Source organism: Saccopteryx bilineata, chromosome 6, assembly GCF_036850765.1.
Source record: "Saccopteryx bilineata isolate mSacBil1 chromosome 6, mSacBil1_pri_phased_curated, whole genome shotgun sequence".
In the NCBI taxonomy this organism is placed as follows: Eukaryota; Metazoa; Chordata; class Mammalia; order Chiroptera; family Emballonuridae; genus Saccopteryx; species Saccopteryx bilineata.
The window spans coordinates 207,021,705-207,041,273 of NC_089495.1; the positions used below are offsets into that span (position 1 = coordinate 207,021,705).

General features: G+C 45.6%; 2 protein-coding genes across 5 annotated transcripts in view; one reads left to right on the forward strand and one right to left on the reverse strand.

The window, feature by feature from the left end:
- The window catches only part of LOC136309451 (zinc finger protein 343-like), an 85,360-nt gene that overhangs the window by 15,715 nt on the left and 50,076 nt on the right, over positions 1 to 19,569 (reverse strand). The window lies entirely within an intron of this gene.
- Positions 4,613 to 18,420, forward strand: LOC136308225 (zinc finger protein 343-like). 4 transcript variants are annotated; one of them, XM_066235493.1, is made up of 6 exons: positions 4,613 to 4,697; positions 5,341 to 5,592; positions 5,771 to 5,829; positions 9,188 to 9,314; positions 14,583 to 14,768; positions 15,277 to 18,420. In XM_066235493.1, the coding sequence occupies exons 2-6, from the start codon at positions 5,559 to 5,561 to the stop codon at positions 15,288 to 15,290; spliced, it is 420 nt and encodes a 139-aa protein (XP_066091590.1). In that variant the 5' UTR covers positions 4,613 to 4,697; positions 5,341 to 5,558; the 3' UTR covers positions 15,291 to 18,420. The 4 variants fall into 4 exon arrangements, with proteins under 4 accessions (XP_066091590.1, XP_066091591.1, XP_066091589.1 ...); XM_066235494.1 differs by having other exon boundaries at positions 15,613 to 18,420; XM_066235492.1 differs by having other exon boundaries at positions 14,583 to 14,700; positions 15,613 to 18,420.

Below are 19,569 nucleotides of genomic sequence, written 5' to 3' on the forward strand. Positions count from 1 at the left end.
CACTATACAGCAGCGGACTCACTCAGGGGAGAAGCCCTTCTTGTGCTCAAAGTGTGGATGAGAATTTGGTGATAAGTCAATCTTCAGGACACCTCAGAGGACTCACTCTGGGGACAAGGCCTTTGCGTGCCCAGAGTGTGGATGAGGGTTTGCTTTTAAGTCAAAACTCAAGAGACACCAGAGGATTAACTCAGGGGAGAAGCCCTACGTGTGCCCCGAGTGTTTTCTAGGATGTAGTCGTAAGTCACTTCTCAGGAGACACCAGGTGACTCACTCAGGGAAGAAGCCCTTCATGTGCCCAGAGTGTAGACAAGGATTTTTTTTTATATAATTTATAATTAAAAAAATTATTTATTTATTTATTCATTTTAGAGAGGAGAGGGAGAGACAGAGAGAGAGAAGGGGGAGGAGCTGGAAGCATCAACTCCCATATGTGCCTTGACCAGGCAAGCCCAGGGTTTCGAACCGGCGACCTCAGCATTTCCAGGTCGATGCTTTATCCACTGCACCACCACAGGTCAGGCCTAGACAAGGATTTTGTGTTAACTCACACCTCAGGAGACACCAGATGTCTCACTAAGGAGACAAGCCCTACATGTGCCCAGAGTGTGGACGAGGATTTTGTTATAAATCAACCCTCAGGACACACCAGAGGTCTCACTCAGGGGACAAGTCCTTCATGTGCCCAGAGTGTGTACGAGGATGTAGTGTTAATTCAAAACTCAAGAGGCATGAGTGGACTCACTCGAGGGAGAAGCTCTTCATGTGCCCGGAGTGTGGATGAGGATTTGGTGATAAATCAACCCTCAGGACACACCTGAGGCCTCACTCGGGGTAGAACCCTTTTTTGTGTGGTGAGTGTGGATGAGGCTTTAGCTGGAAAGCAGAACTCCTTAATCAGCAGTGGACATATCAGAGGCCAAGTGTGATATTTGCAGGGAATGTGGGTGAAGCTTTAGCTACACATCAGATATCATCGGAAACCTGAGGACACAAGGATGGGAAAAGGTTTGCGTATGCAGGGACGTCGGTCAAAACCTTAGCAATCGCCTGACCACGTGGTGGCGCAGTGGATACAGCGTCGGACTGGGACACCGAGGACCCACGTTTGAAATCTTGAGGACACCAGCTTGAGCAAAGGCTCATCTGGTGTGCGCAAGGCTCACCAGCTAAGTACAAGGTTGCTGGCTCAAGCAAGGGGTTACTTGGTCTGCTGTAGCCCCCCGCTCAAAGCACATATAAAAAAGCTATCCATGAACAACTAAGGTGCCACAATGAAGAATTGGTGCCTCTCATCTCTCTCCCTTCCTATGTATCTGTCCTTACAGTCCTCTCTCTGGCTCTGGCTCTGTCACCAAAAAAAAAAAAAAGCAGCATTCAGTGAGACCTCATCTTACACCAGAGAGGCACCAGACCGTGTGTGTGTGTGTGTGTGTGTGTGTGTGTTTGTGTGTTTGTGTGTGTCTAGGAGGAGGAGGAGGAGGAGGAGGAGGAGGAGGAGGAGGAGTGAACCTGCAGAGTGTTGGAATCCATGGGAGTCCGAAAGACCAGAGTAACAGGCTTTATTGAAAGGAAGAAACGCCTGACCTGTGGTGGCGCAGTGGATAAAGCGTCGACCTGGAAATGCTGAGGTCGCCGGTTCGAAACCCTGGGCTTACCTGGTCAAGGCACATATGGGAGTTGATGCTTCCAGCTCCTCCCCCCTTCTTTCTCTCTGTCTCTCTCTCTCTCCTCTCTAAAAATGAATAAATAAAATATATATAAAAAAAAAAAAAAAAAAAAAGAAAGGAAGAAAGGAGCCCTGCCGGGCACTCCTCCAGGAGAAGTGCACCGGGTTACAGACTAGGGGAGAGTTATATAGTGTTTGGGAGAGCCTGAGGGGATACTGAGGCAAAAGTCCTGGTATGTCCGGAATGCTCCTCCTTGGGGGGCTTCGAGCATATGGGTGTTGAATCAAAAGTCCTGGTATGTCCAGAGCCCCTCCTTGGGGCAGTTTATCAGCTTTTTGGAATTCCTCTGTCTCAGGGGCGATAGTCCAGTTAGGGTGAGGTCTGACAGATAAGCGGAACATCAAGAGGACAGTTTGGAATACACATACCTATCACAGAGATGTGTCGCCTGTCATCAGGCACCAAGGACACATTCACCAGAAGATTCACACGCATGCAGAATGCAGCTAGCTTTAGCCGAATGTCAGCCCCCATTGCACAAGGAGGATGCACTTAGAAAGGAAGCGTGTGTGCAGGGAGTGTGGGTGAGGCATTAGCAATAAGTCAACATTGACCGAACAGCCAGTGGCCAACAAGCAGGCCAATGAAGGCATACTCAGGGCAGGGCCGTGTGTTGTCAAAAATAGTGTACCAGGATCCTGTGATCAGGCGTTCTTGTTCTCGTGCCCTGGGGAGCTCTTTCAGTGAGGATGTTCCAGAGCTCTGCCCAGATCACCTTATCAGGATCCACACCCTGCAGCTGCTAATAACTGCTGCTGATGGGCATGGTGATGAATTCTTCTATAGGACCTTTTCTTACCCACAGAGAATGGCCTCTTCACACAGGGTGTTTTCTGGGCCATGACTGATAAATATGAAGAGATAAAACCTTACCCCTTGACTCTATTGGGATCATAGGGTAATCCTGGATCTGGAGATGCCCATGAGATCTTAGTTCTGAACTCACTGCAGGTCAGCTCCTGTCTCTGCCCATTCCAGTACTCATTCACCAATAAACAACTGTAGTCTTTCTGATTGACACCGTGGGAAAAGACTTCTTTCCAGAATTATTGTCTGTTTTATACTTGTGCAGCATCTTTATTATATGCGGCTTAAGTGTCTGTTTGTCGCCGATAGCTTATTGGTTGCTTGCGTAACTGTACTAGCCAATGGGGTGAAGTTGCCATGGCTGAAGGCAAATTGAGCGGGTCAGGGGGAAGGTGAACATTTGTTTGCATTGGCAATCATCTGTTTTACATAAAAACTACATCTTAACGTAATTTATTTTAAGAATACCTCCTAGAAAATACAGCACTGAAGAGGAGAGAAAAGGAGCTAAAGCTGCACAAAAACGGCTTTCGCGACAAAAAGAAACCACTGAGCAGAGAAAGACAAGGCTTGCTTCAGTCGCAGAGCAAATGCGTCTTTCTCGGCAAAATGAGACTGATGAGCATAGAGAAACAAGGCTTGCCTCAGATGCAAGACAAAAAAACCTGTCTCAACAAAATGAGTCCCTTGAACAAAGGCAGGAGAGAAATGCAAAACAAAACAAACAAACAAAAAAAACCCGACAGAGTAATGCTGACCGAAATGCAAAAAATTCTGATGTAGACAAACTAAATGATAATGTCTTAAATATCATAGAAGGGAACAACACTACATATTTAAGCATTGATTCCGTTGTAGCTGATAATAAAGCGAGTGCCAACAACTTTCCAACAGAATTTTTAAATAGACTGTTGCCTTCTGGCATGCCACCTCACAAATTGAGGTTAAAGATTGGAGCAATTATTATGCTGTTAAGAAATCTTAATACCAGAAGGGGTCTTTGCAATGGTACAAGACTAGAGGTTCTCAAATTGAAAAATAATGCCATAATAGCTAAGTCTTTGACTGGCTCTTCTAAAGGTGAAATACATGTCATTCCAAGAATTGATTTGGCTCCATCTCAAACAGGGTTGCCGTTTCAATTGAGACATAGACAATTTCCTGTAAAACTTGCCTTTGCTATGACCATCAATAAGTTTCAGGGCCAAACGCTTAAGTGTGTTGGCTTTTTTTTTTTACCTGAGCCTGCATTTGGACACAGTCAACTTTATGTTGCCTGTTCAAGAGTTTGTGAAAGAATGGATGTAAAATTAAAAATAATTGATGGTCCTCTGCAAGGCGAGCTTAAAAATGATGGAAAGATCTACACAAGAAATGTTGTGTACAAAGAGATCTTTGACATGTGAATTAATATTTTATTATTTAAATCACCTTTATTTATTGAGCTAGCCGTGGCTCTTAAGAAATGTACTGCCAGTGGTTTCCTTCATTGCACTCTACTTTAAGCAATTAAGCAAGTAGAAGGGGGAAACCCCGTGGGGCACTAAGCAAAGGGGCGTCCTCACCGCCTGCCCCAGGTAATTCAGTTTGAATTAGCAGACACCTTTGCACAAATCATTTTAATTACAATTTATAATATCTAGAACAGCGGTCATTTCATATGACTGCCGGGCTTTCTAGTCTTAAGATAAAAGATTGGTAGAGCTGGCTGGTTTGTTCAGTTGGTTAGAGCATCATGGGATATGCCAAGATTGCAGTTTTGATCCCCAGACAAGGTATGTACAAAAATCATCCAATGAATGCAGTAATAAGTGGGACATGAAATCTATATTTCTCCTTTCTCTCTTTCTAACCCTCTCTCTGTCTCTGTCTGTCTCTGTCTGTCTTCCTGCCTTCCACTGTCTCTTTCTCTCTCTGAAATCAATAAAGAAAAAATTTAGAAAAGTGGTCTGCAATCAGTACAGAAGGCAATTTGCAAAATGTTTTGAATTCGTGGTTTAGAACCCGTTGTGTTCCAGCCAATGGGAGGCGAAGCCTCCAAGGATTCTGGGAATCGTAGTTTTTGGCAAGATGAGCCGGGAAACCACGTGGACCTCTGTGCTGGTTCCCTTGAGCGCTGCTGCCTGGACAAACTGCTGAGCTGGAAAGAGGAGAGAGGTGGTGCGTAGTGTTAGGAGCTGTGGTTGGAGCTGCTGGGTTTGACCCGGGATGAGTGAGGCTGGTGTGCAGTAGACGGAACAGGAGGTGCGGGAGGTTTCATTTTTGGAGCCGGACGCGGCATCAGACCTGTATTTTAAGGCGGGGAAATGAGGTGAGACAGGTTGTCCTGAGTCCCTGAGTTGCAGGTTGCTACCGAGGTCCTTCCTCTTCCCCCTGGAGCAGGTGCGCAGGAACCCTCCTATCATTTTTTGGAAAATTAGGCTGATTCTTTCCATACAATTTACATAGGGACGTGGCTGCAGACGTGCATTTCCGAGGTTTATTTGGGCTCTGGGCACACGAGTTCAGCCAGAGCTAAATAGACAGGCATTCCCTGTGGTGGGTGGGGGTGCAGAGCCGACCATATAGCCCCCCTGGTTTTGGCAAGGGGACATGTCCCTGGGTCATGCGTGTGTGAATGGTTGTGGGGACCCCGGACTGAGTGTGAATATAGAGTTCTGGGTTTGGGGCTTGTTTTTGTGGGGCTGACTGTGGCCCAAGGCGGTGAGTGGGGATGCGGTTGGGGTGGGAGCTCTCAGGAGCTGCAGTGCCTGATTTGTACAGTAAGGAGTGTGGAAACGTCACATTGCTGCTCCACTCGCAGGTGCTGCTTCGTGGAAACACGGTGGGCTTTCACAAGGAGGTTTGGAGAAGTCACCTGGGGCAGGAGCAGAAATCAGTCTTGTGCTGAAATAACGTCTATGCGTCCTGGTGGTAGAATTTCAGGGCAAACGCTGGTCTGACCCCGGGGCAGTGACATTGCCTGATCTTTCGGCCTTGGGAGAGCAGGACCAGGAGGAGAACAGGGAAGACGTGGAGACCATGGAGAATCTGACCCTAAATCATGAAGCTAAAGGTGAGAGTTGTTGTGAGTCTGGAGAGGTGAGGAGGAGGAGTAAGGCTCCAGGCTTAGCTGAGAGCACTGTAGTGACCCCAGCTGAGTAAATGGACTGCTCCCTCTGTCCTGGGCTCCGAGGAGCTGCTCCCCGGGGCATTCTGGGAGGCCTGCACCCTCAGAGCTTGTTATTCCCTAGGTCTGCCTTCCAACTGCACTGACTCGCTCCAAGAAAAGGAGGGAAAGCCCAGAACACTGGTGAGTTGGGGTTACATTTTTTCATTTTTCATTATGAAATGCTGGCTCATTTTCCAGAGAATAGGCAAACGGAATATTCTCTTTTCTTGGGAAAGGAAAAAGCAGGCAACATTAGACAGTTCATGCCTGTTTCAGGCACCATACTGATCAATTTATAATAACTCTTGCATTTGTTTTTTTTTATTTTATTTTCCTTGTTATGAAGTCGACCCTGGTTTTGTAGAGCTCAGGAAAGTGCAAAATATAAGGGATATTTTTGAAAAGCTGAGGTTATTAAAAATTTTATACATATTTAATTTCACTTCACATCACACTAGCTAAAGATACTGTCTTTTCCAGCAGACATTTTTTTACTATTGAAAGTTATGAGCTGCTGGAGAAGTAGAGCATAGTGTGGAGAACAGTGTAAGGTATTTTCCCTGCCAAGGAAAAAAGAAAAACTTAGCCACGAAGTGTGGAATACCAAAGCTTTATTCAGAGCGCATCCCGGATGAGTTTCTCTGGTTTGTGAGACGAGGGCCAGAGAAGTCGCACAGATTCTCCCATGCGAAGGGGGGGTAATTTATACAGTCGGTAGGGTGATGGCGAGTTAATATGACATGGCGAAATTTAATTGGCCGACAGACGTTATTTTTCAAAGTGCTTCTGGGAAGTTTCTTTTGGCGAGCACAAGTATGGGCTGTTCCAGCCAAAATCCCGGACCTGGTTCTTCACGTGACCTTCCCCCATTGCCAACTGATCTCACAAACAGTATTTAAAAATATGTGAATTTGAACTCAATTGAACATGAACTGTAAGGGTCACAAAAAAAAGAAATGGTTGCAGGAATGACTGAGTTATTGACTCTGGGTGAGAGGTCCTGCTCTAGTTTCCCCTAAACTGGAAAGGATGTTCCTAATCACTGCAATGCAGACCTAGTTAATTATTCTGAATGCGGTGACCTCTCTTTGTTTCTAGAGGCTGTGCAGGAAGGGTCCCCCTACCGAACTCTTCCCATAAAAACTGGAAGGGTCTCAGACACCCCTGAATGGGCCATTCTCTCTAGAGGACTCTTCATTGGAAATCGCACGGTGGGAGGCCCATTTTTCAGTCCTGGCAGAAGCTTCCTGCTCTGGTTATGTGTTCTTCCAGGTTTTGGTGAAATTTGTACATACATAGAATTCTATTTATTCATTCTTAGTTTATTGTTTTAACTAGCTATTACCTTAAGCAGGGTGATGTTCTATTTATCTGGTGAACTTGTGTAGCTCATCATTGTGTTGATTCTTTATGTTTATTGTACTTAAAGTTACATAAGTAGATCAGGGAGAATGACCACGAGAGTCCATTCGAAAGGACTGTCATTCTGGAGGGGGAGGGTCAGCGGGATTGTGCCTGTCCAAGGCCTCTCCTGCTGATTAGACACATCATCGGGGGCAATAGACTTTACTGAATGTCCAAGATGGGTCAGAAAACATGAAGAAGTGAGAGGAGCCACAGCCTGAGGAGGCAGCTGGGTTGGTCTCCAGAGTTGCTACAGTGTTTTTTCTAAAATGTCCAGTATTTAACAAAGAAAGTGAATTGAAGTGAAGAGACGCAGGGTGAAAAATAAAGGAAGAACATACAAATATGAGAATGAGAGGAATTCTAAATCAAGTTCCCTATTATGTAAAATGAAGACAATTTTCCAGTTCTGTGCTGAGTTATAAACTTCCTGGACGGTACATTCATCCTTTTCTTACTGGTTATGAGTTCTGTGTTGGACGATACACTATGGACACCAAGTCCCTTTCAAAGTGGAACCTTTCTGCCATCTAGAACTCTTTCATCTCAGTATTCCTCCACAGTGCGTCCTCACAGTTACCTTCCTGAGCACCGCTTCCGGTTTTATTTATTTATTTATTTATTTAAAGAAAATTTATTTTATTATAATTCCTTATGAAGTTAAAAACAGAGGCAGACCCTTCTCAATAAAGAACCTTTGCAAAAAACTACAAAGGATCACTCTGTTAAGAATCAAATCATCTAAAAACATCAAAAATTGAAGATAACTGCGATCCTCAGACCGCAGTCCAGCTTGTAACACCCAGTCCTCCCACAGTCACAGCCGCAGGGATGTTACCCGCTTCTGAATTCTCAGGGGCAGGAAGACACTCCACGGGACGTTTTTAAGTAGCAAAACCCATCATTGCCCTTTCTGGCTGATGGTCTCTCCAAAGTATAAACTTGCCATTCCTGGTCTTCTCTGGGGGCCACCTTGTTTGTTTGTGTCATTTTTTTAGGCTCATTCCTACAGGAGCTGGGTGGTGGGGGAGAGCACAGGCCACCAGTATCGAAGCTTCCACAGGGGAGAACACGGACCGAAAGACGATTTCAGATACATAAAGGAGACGTTCCCCTGGGAGCACCTGCATCTTAATGTTACAATCAGCGGGATGGTAGCGAAACTCATAAAATCCTTGAGACACCGAGGTTGCAGGACACTGACCCCCGAGAAACACTTCATTAGGGAACATAGGCAGGTCACTACCGAGTGCCGTTGGCTTGACTCTGGCCAGGAACAGAGAGGGGCTGCATCGTACGTACACTGGTTGTTCTCCAGAACAAGTCCAAATCGGAGAAGAAAGGAGGCGCGGCCCTCCGTACGCCAGAGTGACCTTCGTCTGGCCAGAGCCCGGTGCAACAACCTCCACCAGGGCACAGGAGGTTCCGCTTCAGGTTTTAATGGGTTTTTTTTGGAACAGATAGAGAAAATGTGAGAGAGGGACCAATAGGGACAGACAGAAAGGAGAGAGATGAGAAGCATCAATTCTTCATTGCAGCACCTTAGTTGTGTTTTGTGGTGGAAGGTGCAGCAGAGCAAGTGACCCCTTGCTCATGCCTATGACCTAGGGCTCAAGCCTGCGACCTTGAGCTCAAGCCAGTGACCATGGTGTCAAATCTATGATCCCACGCTCAAGCCAGAGACCCTGCACTCATGCTGTTGAGCCCACGGTCCAGCCGGATGAGCCTGCGCTCATGACGGCGACATCGGTTTTCGTACATGGGTCTTCCGCATCCCAGTTCAATGCTGTAATCACAGTGCCACTGCCTGGTCAGGCTGGGTTACAAAGTTATTGACAAATTACTTCTGCAAGAAAATAACAAATATTCTAGGCCCAAGAATTGGCTTGGCTGTATGCATCTGCTCTATGCCCTTTAGATTTTAATACAAAGCCATGGTCATGGCCAAAACAATTTGGTACATAGAACTGTGTACTTGGGAAAGAACTGGAACAAAGTTTTGTAGCTCCAGACCCTCAAGGGTCATGAGATTTACTCATCGCACATGAAAAATTGATGGTGACTTGCTGTTTATTAACGAATTGCTTCTTATTAGGTACCGATCATATTCAGGGATGTGGCTGTGGTCTTCACAGAGGAGGAATGGAGGATGCTGAGCCGTGCGAAGAGGAGGCTGTACAAGGAAGTGATGCTGGAGAACTACAGGAACCTGCTCTCGCTGGGTGAGGCTGTGTTCTGTCCTTCCTTACTGCGGTAGCGGGATGGACCACCTACCGTGGGCCAGAAGATATTCTAGACACTAGAGCCACACGGAAGTCAAGGAATAGCAACCCCTGCCCATGGGGGCTTAATTCCTCAATTTGTTGAGGCAGACAGTCTATGACATTTTTAATTTAATTTTTTTTAGTTTATTCATTTTTAGAGAGAAGAGAGAGAGGAGAGAGAGAGACAGGGGGAGGAGCTGGAAGCATCAACTCCCATATGTGCCTTGACCAGGCAAGCCCAGGTTTTCGAACCGGCAACCTCAGCATTTCCAGGTCGACGCTTTATCCACTGCGCCACCACAGGTCAGGCCTATGACATTTTTAAAGGGCCTGAAATAAACCGAGTGGGACGGGCAAGGAGCACTTGTCAGCTGACACACACCACGCCCGTCCACTGGGGACAGCAGTTTTCTTGCATCCACAGAAACACTTGTTCTTACCTAATTTGAGTGTGCTGATCTCAAATCGGACATCAGTTTTTCTCTGTAAGCTACAGTTCTTTTTGCAATTCAAGATTTTAGGTTTTCATCTTATTGTAAAATTTTCAACATTTAGTTTAACATAATGAAATAGAATGTCTTCTTGGGCATCATCTTTGTGAAAATATAATAATTTATATAATGCAGTAAATACACTAATACACTAAAAGATATGATTGAATCAGAATTTGTCTACAATTTCAAAATAGAACATATTGAAACACTTATTTTAATAATGAAATTTGCACAAAACTTATTTAAATTCTATTCAGGCAAAAATTTGCGTTTGTAGCTCTTGCGTTTGTGTACTTGTTGAGGACAGTCTCGTTTGATGCTCCAGCAATAGTCTGCTCATCACTAACAGCTCCAAGATTTTCGGGAAACTTATCAAGGTGACTGTTCAGGAAGTGAATCTTAATGCTCATGTTACATCCAATGTCGCGGAAAGCCAACAGCATCCTTTGAACCAGAAGTTCATAGTTTTCTGCTTTTTTGTTGCCAAGGAAGTTCTTTGTAACTGCCACAAAAGACTGCCATGCTGCTTTCTCCTCCTTGTTCATCTTCCTGGTAAATTCTTCATCACGTATGAGGGTTTGAATTTGAGGTTCATCGAATACACCTGCTTTTGTCTTCTCAAAAGATAAGCAGGAAAAGCAGAAATAATATGTTGAAAGCATTCACTTTCTCTATTCAAAGCCTGAACAAACTGCTTCATTAAGTCAAGTTTGAAGTGAAGTGGGGGAAAGATGATCCTGTTTCGATGAACTACAGGTTCATCCACAATATTTTGCATCCCCACTTCCAGAGCTTCACGTTTCAGCCACTCATTCTGTGTCCAGTGTTTCTCCTGAGCTCAGCTGTCCCATAAACACAGAAAGCAAAGATACTTTGTGAAACCTCTCCGTTGTCCTCGCAGGAAATTTACCATTTTAAGATCCACACAAATGATCCAGTTATGCTCCTCATACTTCAGAAAGTCGAGGACAATTTTTATGTCATTATAATCTCACTGAGGGGTTGAATAACCAATTGGAACTGCTGAAAATAAGCAATATATGCATGTGTCACAAATGATGAAATATTGTGTCTTTGACGTTGAAGTGTGTAACAGCCACATATATAACAGAAGGTGTCAGGACTATTCTTACATTTACGCCTACTCCAAGAAGCCATGATTCAATCTTTTTTTTTTTTTTTTTTTTTTTTACAGAGGCAGAGATAGACAGGGACAGACAGACAGGAACGGAGAGAGATGAGAAGCATCAATCATCAGTTTCTCGTTGCGCGTTGCAACTTCTTAGTTGTTTATTGATTGCTTTCTCACATATGCCTTGACTGCGGGCCTTCAGCAGACCGAGTAACCCCCTGCCGGAGCCAGTGACCTTGGGTCCAAGCTGGTGAGCTCTTTGCTCAAGCCAGATGAGCCCGCGCTCAAGCTGGCAACCTCGAGGTCTTGAACCTGGGTCCTTCCGCATCCCAGTCCGACGCTCTATCCACTGCGCCACCACCTGGTCAGGCTCCATGATTCAATCTTAAAACAAAATAAGAAGGTGTTTTTATCAGATAATAATTTTTTACATTTAAAAACAACCACAATTATGTAAAAGTGATGTTTGTAAAACATTAATTGCCTTGTGGTTATGTTCAATCCAAAAGTCGTTGCCCTTTAACTCCAATTTAAAAACCAATGCATGCCATTAAGTGTAACAGAAAGAAATAAAAATGGCATAAAAACTAAAGCATGCACCAAAAAACAGATTTCAGATTTGGAATCAGTGATGCAGAAAAATATAGAAACAGTTCTAAAACCTCATGCAACAGAATATGAAAAAAAAAAATTATTCCCCAGTCTAAGAAACAAGAAGCTTCCCGTGCAGGAATGTGGCGGTACGTTAGACGGTACTAAGCACTTCCTAGTTCAAAAATAATGATCGAATGAAGCAGGACCAAGGAGTATCGAGTGTGACAGGGTGGCGGGCTGAATTTGAAATCAGTGGGGAGGTAACGTGTGACCGAAGTCATAATGGGGTGACGGAGTTAGACTCTGTGTGTCTAAGGCAAGAACATTTCAGGTGAAGACATGTTGGTGGTAAGGCCTCAAGGATGTCCCAGCAGGGTAGGGACTGTAAGGAGGCCGGTGGGACTGGAAGTGCAGTTTGCATGTGGCAGAGTAGTGAGAAACGCCTTCTGCAACCGTCAGAGATTTGAGTTTCATAAGCTATTATTTTTCTCTTTTCCTTAGAAACTTACATTGATTCTTTAATCCTAGGTTGATAATTACTTTCAATTGCAACATTACTCTGAGTTAGGCATAGGCCAATTTTTATGTAAGGGGCCAGAGAATAGCCAATTTAGGTGTTCTGTGGGCGATGTGATCTCTAACTGCTCTGAACTCTCTCCCTGTCGCGCTAAAGTAGCCAAGACGGTACGTGGATGAATGAGTATGATTGTGTCCCAGGAAGGCTTTTTTTTTGTGGAAACCAAAGCTTGAGTTACATATTGTATTTATGTGTTGTGAAGTAGTAGTTTTTGTCTTGTTTCTGTCTCTTTCGTAATTGAAACACCACCATGAGCCTGCTGACAGTACAGAGAGAGGGGCTGATTAATTAGGTCACACGCTGTATTGTTCACACCGCTTGTTCTAGGTGAGTGCTGTGCAAACACAGTGTGAGCCACAGGGATGATTTTAATTTTCTAGTAAGTATATTTTTTTAAAAAGTTGACATAAATGGGTGAAATTAACAATGTTATGTCATCCAGTCTATCAAAATATTTTGACGTGTGATCAAAATTTAAAAAATTTTTATGTGAGAATCAGAGAGTCAAAGAGAAAGACTCTAACGTGGGCCCCAACTGGGATCCACCCGCAAGGCTTCTGCCAGGCGATGCTCTGCCCACCTGGGCCCATTGCTTTGTTGCTCGGCAACAGAGCTATTTTAGCACCTGAGGCAAGAGCATCGAGCCATCCTCGGCATCTGGGTCAAGTTCCTCTGATGAGTCATGGCTGCAGGAGGAGAAAAGAGAGATAGAGAAAGAGAAATTTCAATGGGAGGGGTAGAGAAGCAGATGGTCGCTTCCCTTGTTGCCCTGACCAAGAATCTCACCCGGGACACCTGCATGCTAGGCTGATGCTTTAGCACTGAGCCGACAGGCCAGGGCCAAACATTTATGTCTTATACTGCTTTCTGGTTCAGCTCTGTCGGTTCTGAAATATTGTTAAAAAGACCTTCCTCTGTCTGTGTCTGGTATTCTTTCTTTGTGACGGAGACATAGAGAGAGAGATTGATGGGCAGATAGCGATACAGACTGGAAGGGAAAGAGATGGGAAACATCAGTTCTTCGTTGTGGCACCTTAATTTCTCATTGATTGCTTTCTCATATGTGTCTTGACCCAGGGACAAGAGCAGACAAAAGTGACCCCTTGCTCAAGCCAGTGACCCCTTGCTCAAGCTGGCACCCTCGGGGTTTCGAATCTGGGTCCTCCCCATTCCAGTCTAACTAACTCTCTATCTACTGCGCCACCACAGGTTAGGTTGGGTCTGGTATTCTCAAAGAAGGAGGGGGAAAGCAATAATGAGCAGACCACATTGTGGCTTTTAAAAATGTGTTTGAAAGTGGCACTAACTCTACACCAATGTCCATTGGCCCAAGGAAATCCTATTGCCAAGTGTGATGGGATTGGTCTGGGCACAAGTTACCAGAATCCTGAAACATGGACCACGTCTGTCTTGTCCATGGAGGAAGTCACCGTAAATAGAGAACTTAGTACGTAGAAATGATTTCTTTTAAGTACTTGTTTGTAGATGGGCAATCTGAAATTCAGATTCATTTCTTATATGCTCTGTTCAACCACTGTGTAACGTACCATTTTCTTTTTTTTTTTTTGTATTTTTCTGAAGCTGGAAACGGGGAGAGACAGACAGACTCCCGCATGCACCCGACCGGGATCCACCTGGCATGCCCACCAGGGGCGACGCTCTGCCCACCAGGGGGTGATGCTCTGCCCCTCCGGGGCGTCGCTCTGCCGTGACCAGAGCCACTCTAGCGCCTGAGGCAGAGGCCAAGGAGCCATCCCCAGCTCCCGGGCCATCTTTGCTCCAATGGAGCCTTGGCTGCGGGAGGGGAAGAGAGAGACAGAGAGGAAGGAGGGGGGGGGTGGAGAAGCAAATGGGCGCTTCTCCTATGTGCCCTGGCCGGGAATCGAACCCGGGTTCCCCGCACGCCAGGCCGATGCTCTACCGCTGAGCCAACCGGCCAGGGCCTAACGTACCATTTTCTGTGTTTGGAAGCCCTCCTGATCAAGTAACTTTTTATGTATTCCAGCTTTTTTTTTGTTTTGTTTTGTAATAACTCAAGCAATGAAGAAGATTTCCACGTAGGTCATAGAGGTGTCACCTCCAAGTTTAACAGAAATGTAAGCAGGGCATCAGTGGGAGTGTCATGGCTTGGCTGACTTACAAGAAAGAAACAGCTGGTGTATTGAAGGTATTTACAAGGCAGATTGCTTACCTGGAAGGTGCCTAGTCTGAGTGACATGTAGAAGATGTTTCTGGGATAATTCTCCTGTATTTTCTTTAAAACAGGACTGTGTAGAAATGGATCCTAAAGAAATCATTGGTGAAAACAAATGATGTTGGACACAGATGATTAATAACCGGTGTGGCAGGAGGGCACTGGTTTGTTTGAGACCTGGAGGGTCTCCCTGCAGCCCTGTTGTTGCTTCTCTGACTAAACTTTCTTTCTCCAGCAGAATCAAAGCCAGAAAAGGTCTCTTGCTCCTCCCACCATCTGGACCTCTCCCGGGAGCCACTGCCCAGCCAGCAGGTGCTTCCCATGTGCTCGGACACGTGTGACTTCTATATGAGGTATTCGGGCCTGTGGCATCAGGGCCAGACATCTTTTTCTCAGAGTTGCTGGAGAGAAAACACAGAAGGTAAAAGCAGAGAAGATGGCTTGAGACCCTTGTTAGTGAGGACGAAGGAGAAGGAAACCTCAGTTGCATTCCACAGCCCACCCAAAGGACCTTCCAGGGAAGGTCATGCGGTGCTAGAAATAGAGCCCAGCTCAGCCCAAAGGGTAAGCCCTGTGCAGACAGACAAGGAGAGGAAGGAATTAGAAAGCCCAATATCCGGATCTGTGAGCTGTAGCAAACATGAACCAGACTGCAGCCTGGAATCAAACGTTATGGCAGACAGGGTGACCCTCTCAGGGCAGAAGCCCTACGTTTGCAGGCAGTGTGGGCGAGGCTTCACACTTAAGTCACACCTCCTCGAAAACCCAGGGGCGCACTCATCCACAGAGAGGCCTTTTCTGTGTGATGAGTGTGGCCAAAGATGTGGTGACAAATCAAATGTCACAATGCACCAACGGACTCACACAGGGGACAAGCCATTTGTGTGTCTTGAGTGTGGACGAGCATTTGATTATAAGTCACTTTTCAGGAGACACCAGATGACTCACTTGGGGGAGAAGCCCTACGTGTGCCCGGAGTGTGGACGAGGATTTGGTGATGAGTCAGCCCTCAAGAGACACCAGAGGACTCACTCGGGTGACAATCCCTTTGTGTGTCTTGAGTGTGGATGAACATTTGATTATAAGTCAGTTTTCAGGAGACACCAGATGACTCACTTGGGGGAGAAGCCCTATGTGTGCCCGGAGTGTGGACGAGGATTTGGTGATAAATCAGACCTCAGGAGACACCAGAGGACTCACTCGGGCAACAATCCTTTTGTGTGTCTTGAGTGTGGACGAGCATTTGATTATAAATCACTTTTTAGGATACACCAGATGACTCACTCGGGGGAGAAGCCCTACATGTGCCCCGAGTGTGGACGAGGATTTGGTGTAATGTCCAACCTCAGGAGACACCAGAGGACTCACTCGGGGGAGAAGCCTTTCATGTGCCCAATGTGTGGACAAGGATTTGGTGATAAGTCATACCTCAGGAAACACCAGAGGACTCACTCGGGCAATAAGCCTTTTGTGTGTCGTTAGTGTGGACAAACATTTGATTATAAGTCACTTTTTAGGATACACCAGACAACTCACTCGGGGGAGAAGCCCTTCATGTGTCCAGAATGTGGACAAGGATTTTGTGTAACGTCCAACCTCAGGAGACACCAAAGGACTCACTTGGGGTAGAATCCTTTTATGTGTGGTGAGTGTGGATGAGACTTCAGCTGGAAAGCAGCACTCTTGAATTAACAGAGGCCATATTGAACGACAAGCGTGGCATTTGCAGGGAATGTGGGTGAAGCTTTAGATATAACTCAGATGTCATTGGACACCTGAGGACAGAAGGAGGGGTGAAGGTTTGCATATGCAGGGATTACGGTCAAGACTTCAGCAATCAGTGAGTCCTCATCTTACACCAGACACTAGACCATCTGTGTGTGTGTGTGTGTGTGTGTGTAGTAGTAGTAGTAGTAGTTGTAGTGGTAGTAATAGTGAACCTTCACAGGTGTGTCAGCTGTCATCAGGCACCAAGGACACATTCACCAGAGGAGTCACATGCATGCAGAATGCAGGTAGCCCTAGCCATACGTCAGCCCCCATTGCACAAGGAGGATGCACTTAGACAGGAAGCGTGTGTGCAGGGACTGTGGGTGAGGCGTTAGCAGTAAGGCAACATTGACCGAACAGCCAGTGTCCAGCAGTCATACCATGAGGGCATACTCAGGGAGGAATCATGTGTTTGCAGGGATTGTGTACAGGAATCTTGTGATCATGCATCCTTGTTCTCATGCTTTGGGGAGGTCCTTCAGTGAGGATGTTCCGGAGCTCTGCCCAGATAACCTTATCAGGACCCACACCCCTGCTGCTGCTAACTGCTGATGGGCACAGTGATGAATTCTTCTGTAAGACCTGCTGTCAGCAACAGGAAATGGCCTCCTCACAGAGGGTGGCTCCTGGCCCATGACTGATTGAGACAGAGAGACAAAACCTCACCCCTTGACTCTGTTGGGTTCAGAGGTCATCCTGGGTCAGGAGTGCCCATGAGATCTCAGCTGTGAACACACTGCAGGTCAGCTCCTTCCTCTGCCCAGTCCAGCCCTCAGTCACCAATAAACCACTCAATTCTCCATCCATTGTCTCTCCAGGGACTCCACTCTCAGGAGACATCTTAAGTGTATAAGGAGAATAGTCACAGCTGTGGCCATAAACCACCCTCACAAATGCCAGCGTATACGTTCTTTGTGTATGACATGAATGGGCACAGACCAGGGAAAAGCTCACCTCAGGATGCATCATAGAACAGCTGCATTGTAGGCAACCGGCCATCTAACTTTGAACCCTGTATGACCTGATTGGGAAACCAGTTAACAGCCCTTAGTGAATGTGTTTTGGATGCAACCCCAACACTCTGAGTGATCTTTGTGCTGACACAGAGAAATGCTCCTGAAGGGGCTTTAAAATAGTCACAGGGTAGATTTTCCCTACCCTTTTACTTGTTAATTAGTAAAAGAAAAAGTAATTTGTGACCCATACTAGCCCTTTCTTCACCTTAGCAAAAAAGGCTCTTATTCATTCACTTTCCCCTTATCACCTGATCTTTCTCCCCTGTAATCCTGTTGCCTTTGTTCTTGTAAAGAAGTTTTGTCCTCTGCTGAATAAAAGCTGTGAGAAAAATCGAACTGCCTTTTGATGCAAGTATCCCACTTTTAGGAATTTACCCCAGGGACACCATTGCACTGTTTCAAAAGGAGAAATGCACCCCCCTTGTTTATGGCAGCATTGTTCACAATAGTGAAGATCTGGAAACAGCCCAAGTGTCCGTCAGTGGACGAGTGGATTAAAAAGCAGTGGTACATATACACAATGGAATATTATGGGACCATGAAAAAGAAAGAAATCTTACCTTTTGCGACAACATGGATAGACCTGGAAACTATTAAGTTAAGAGAAATAAGCAAGGCAGAAAAAGAAAAATGTCATATGACCTCACTCATTTGAGGAATCCAAAGAACAATGGTAACAAAGAAATGGAGTTGAGTCAGAGGAGAGATCAAAGGGACCAGAGGAAAAGAGGACAGAGGGAAAGGGGATGATAGGAAGAGATAAGCCTGAAGAGAAGGGGGAAGAGCATTATGTAGAGAGGGGCTAGGGAGATGTTGAGGGGAATACAATGGAGGGGGGATGCATTCGGGGAAACACTAGAATCTATGTAAACAAATTTAATTTAAAAAACCCCAGAATTCTGAAGGTCTTCATTGCCTGTCCCCGCAGGCCTCTCCCTCTTCCTCTTGCAGTCTGTTTGTGTCTTGAGTAGGTGTTTTCACCGTGAGGTTGGATGTTGGTAGTTCTGACTGGGCTGCACTACTACACTACGTTAGGAGACACTTTAGGTGGCCTGGGAGGGACTCTGTGTGAAGCTTTAGCAATCAGTTACACCTCACAGTGCACCAGGGGACACTCAGGGAGAAGAGAGACGTGAGCAGGGTTTCTGGGTGGAACTTTATCCTGTTGTTTCTCTTCTACCTTCCAAGAGGACATTCTTGATCCCAGGAATCACTACCTCAGTTATGAGTCACCTTTGAGGGGCTTTCAGAAGTCTTGAACCCTCCCTCCTGCTCTGTGTGAGAGGGAGGATGGCACTAGTTACTCAATTGACATGTCTTTATTTTTTCACTTTTTTAAAAAGGAATAAAATAAAAGGTTTGATTTAAGTAACCTAAGAATGACCACTTTTATATTTGTGTCAGGTAAACAAATGTTTTTAGGTTGCTGCTTTGTGTTGGGGCAGCGCCCTGTGTGTATAGTGTATGGAAGGATGCAGGTGCTGCCCTCAGGGAAGGAGATTGCAAACTGGATTGCCTTCCTCCTTGGGAAGGGCGATGGTTTCCTATTGTTTGCTGGAGAATGGTTTTTTTCTCCCAGACTGTTTTTTCTGGAGAGTGCATAGGGAGAGAGGGAGTGTTGAGGTATTTGGGAGCCCTGCTGAGTTTTGTGGGGGGCCCAGGACTCCCAAAAAGCCTGAGAATGAGTCTGGGTTTTGGAGCCTTGAGTGAGAGGGAAGCAGTCTCCCCTGCCTGTTTGCTCTTCTGTGTTACAAGGTTAATAAACAGAATGACCCATCATTTTCTGTCTCCACTGTTCCTTTACCTTCTGCCTGAATCCAATGTGAATGTGCATCTGCATGGCCGTGTCCAGGGCCACCAGCTTTACAATTTTCATACACAGTTCATCCTCATGTTTTCTTGTCCTTCTGTTCCAGTAAAGTCTTTCATAAGCTCAGTCTGTGCCCGTTAGTGACACATGCATCTGGGAAAGAGTTCACATTCACAGCCCAGGATTCCTGCATGAATCCAACCCCTGAGAAATAAATAAGTCCCAAATAAATCTAGTACATTTGTTGGGGAATCTGAGCCTTTGCATGGAGAGGATGATTGAGGTTCCAGAGGGGAGGGGCTTCCCAGGTCGCCAAGGCCTGGATTGCTGCTTCTCCTAAAGGTTTACTCCTATTGGCTGCAGTGAAGGCTCCATCTCCTGGGTTTTCTTCCTCCCAATCTCTACTCAGGTGTCTGCTGGAAACCTGTCATCCTGATTAAGACATCACTGTTTTTTAATGGTATGTTCAAGTCCAGTATTTTAACAACAGAAGTTGGCAATAGGCTGAAGTCCTTGAGTCTTTTTCATGAAATGATCTTCCATCCATCCATTCATTATCCATCCATTAATCCAATCATTATCTCTTAGAATGTTTTCACGGTTTATTCAGGACATATAAGGCAGCG

Excerpts from the sequence above, each read along its gene's own strand:
- LOC136308225 (XM_066235491.1), top strand. The coding sequence starts at position 5,559 with ATGGAGAATCTGACCCTAAATCATGAAGCTAAAG. Across the intron at positions 5,593-5,770 it reads CCTAAATCATGAAGCTAAAG|GTCTGCCTTCCAACTGCACT; the intron begins GTGAGAGTTGTT and ends GTTATTCCCTAG. Across the intron at positions 9,315-14,582 it reads CAGGAACCTGCTCTCGCTGG|CAGAATCAAAGCCAGAAAAG; the intron begins GTGAGGCTGTGT and ends TTCTTTCTCCAG.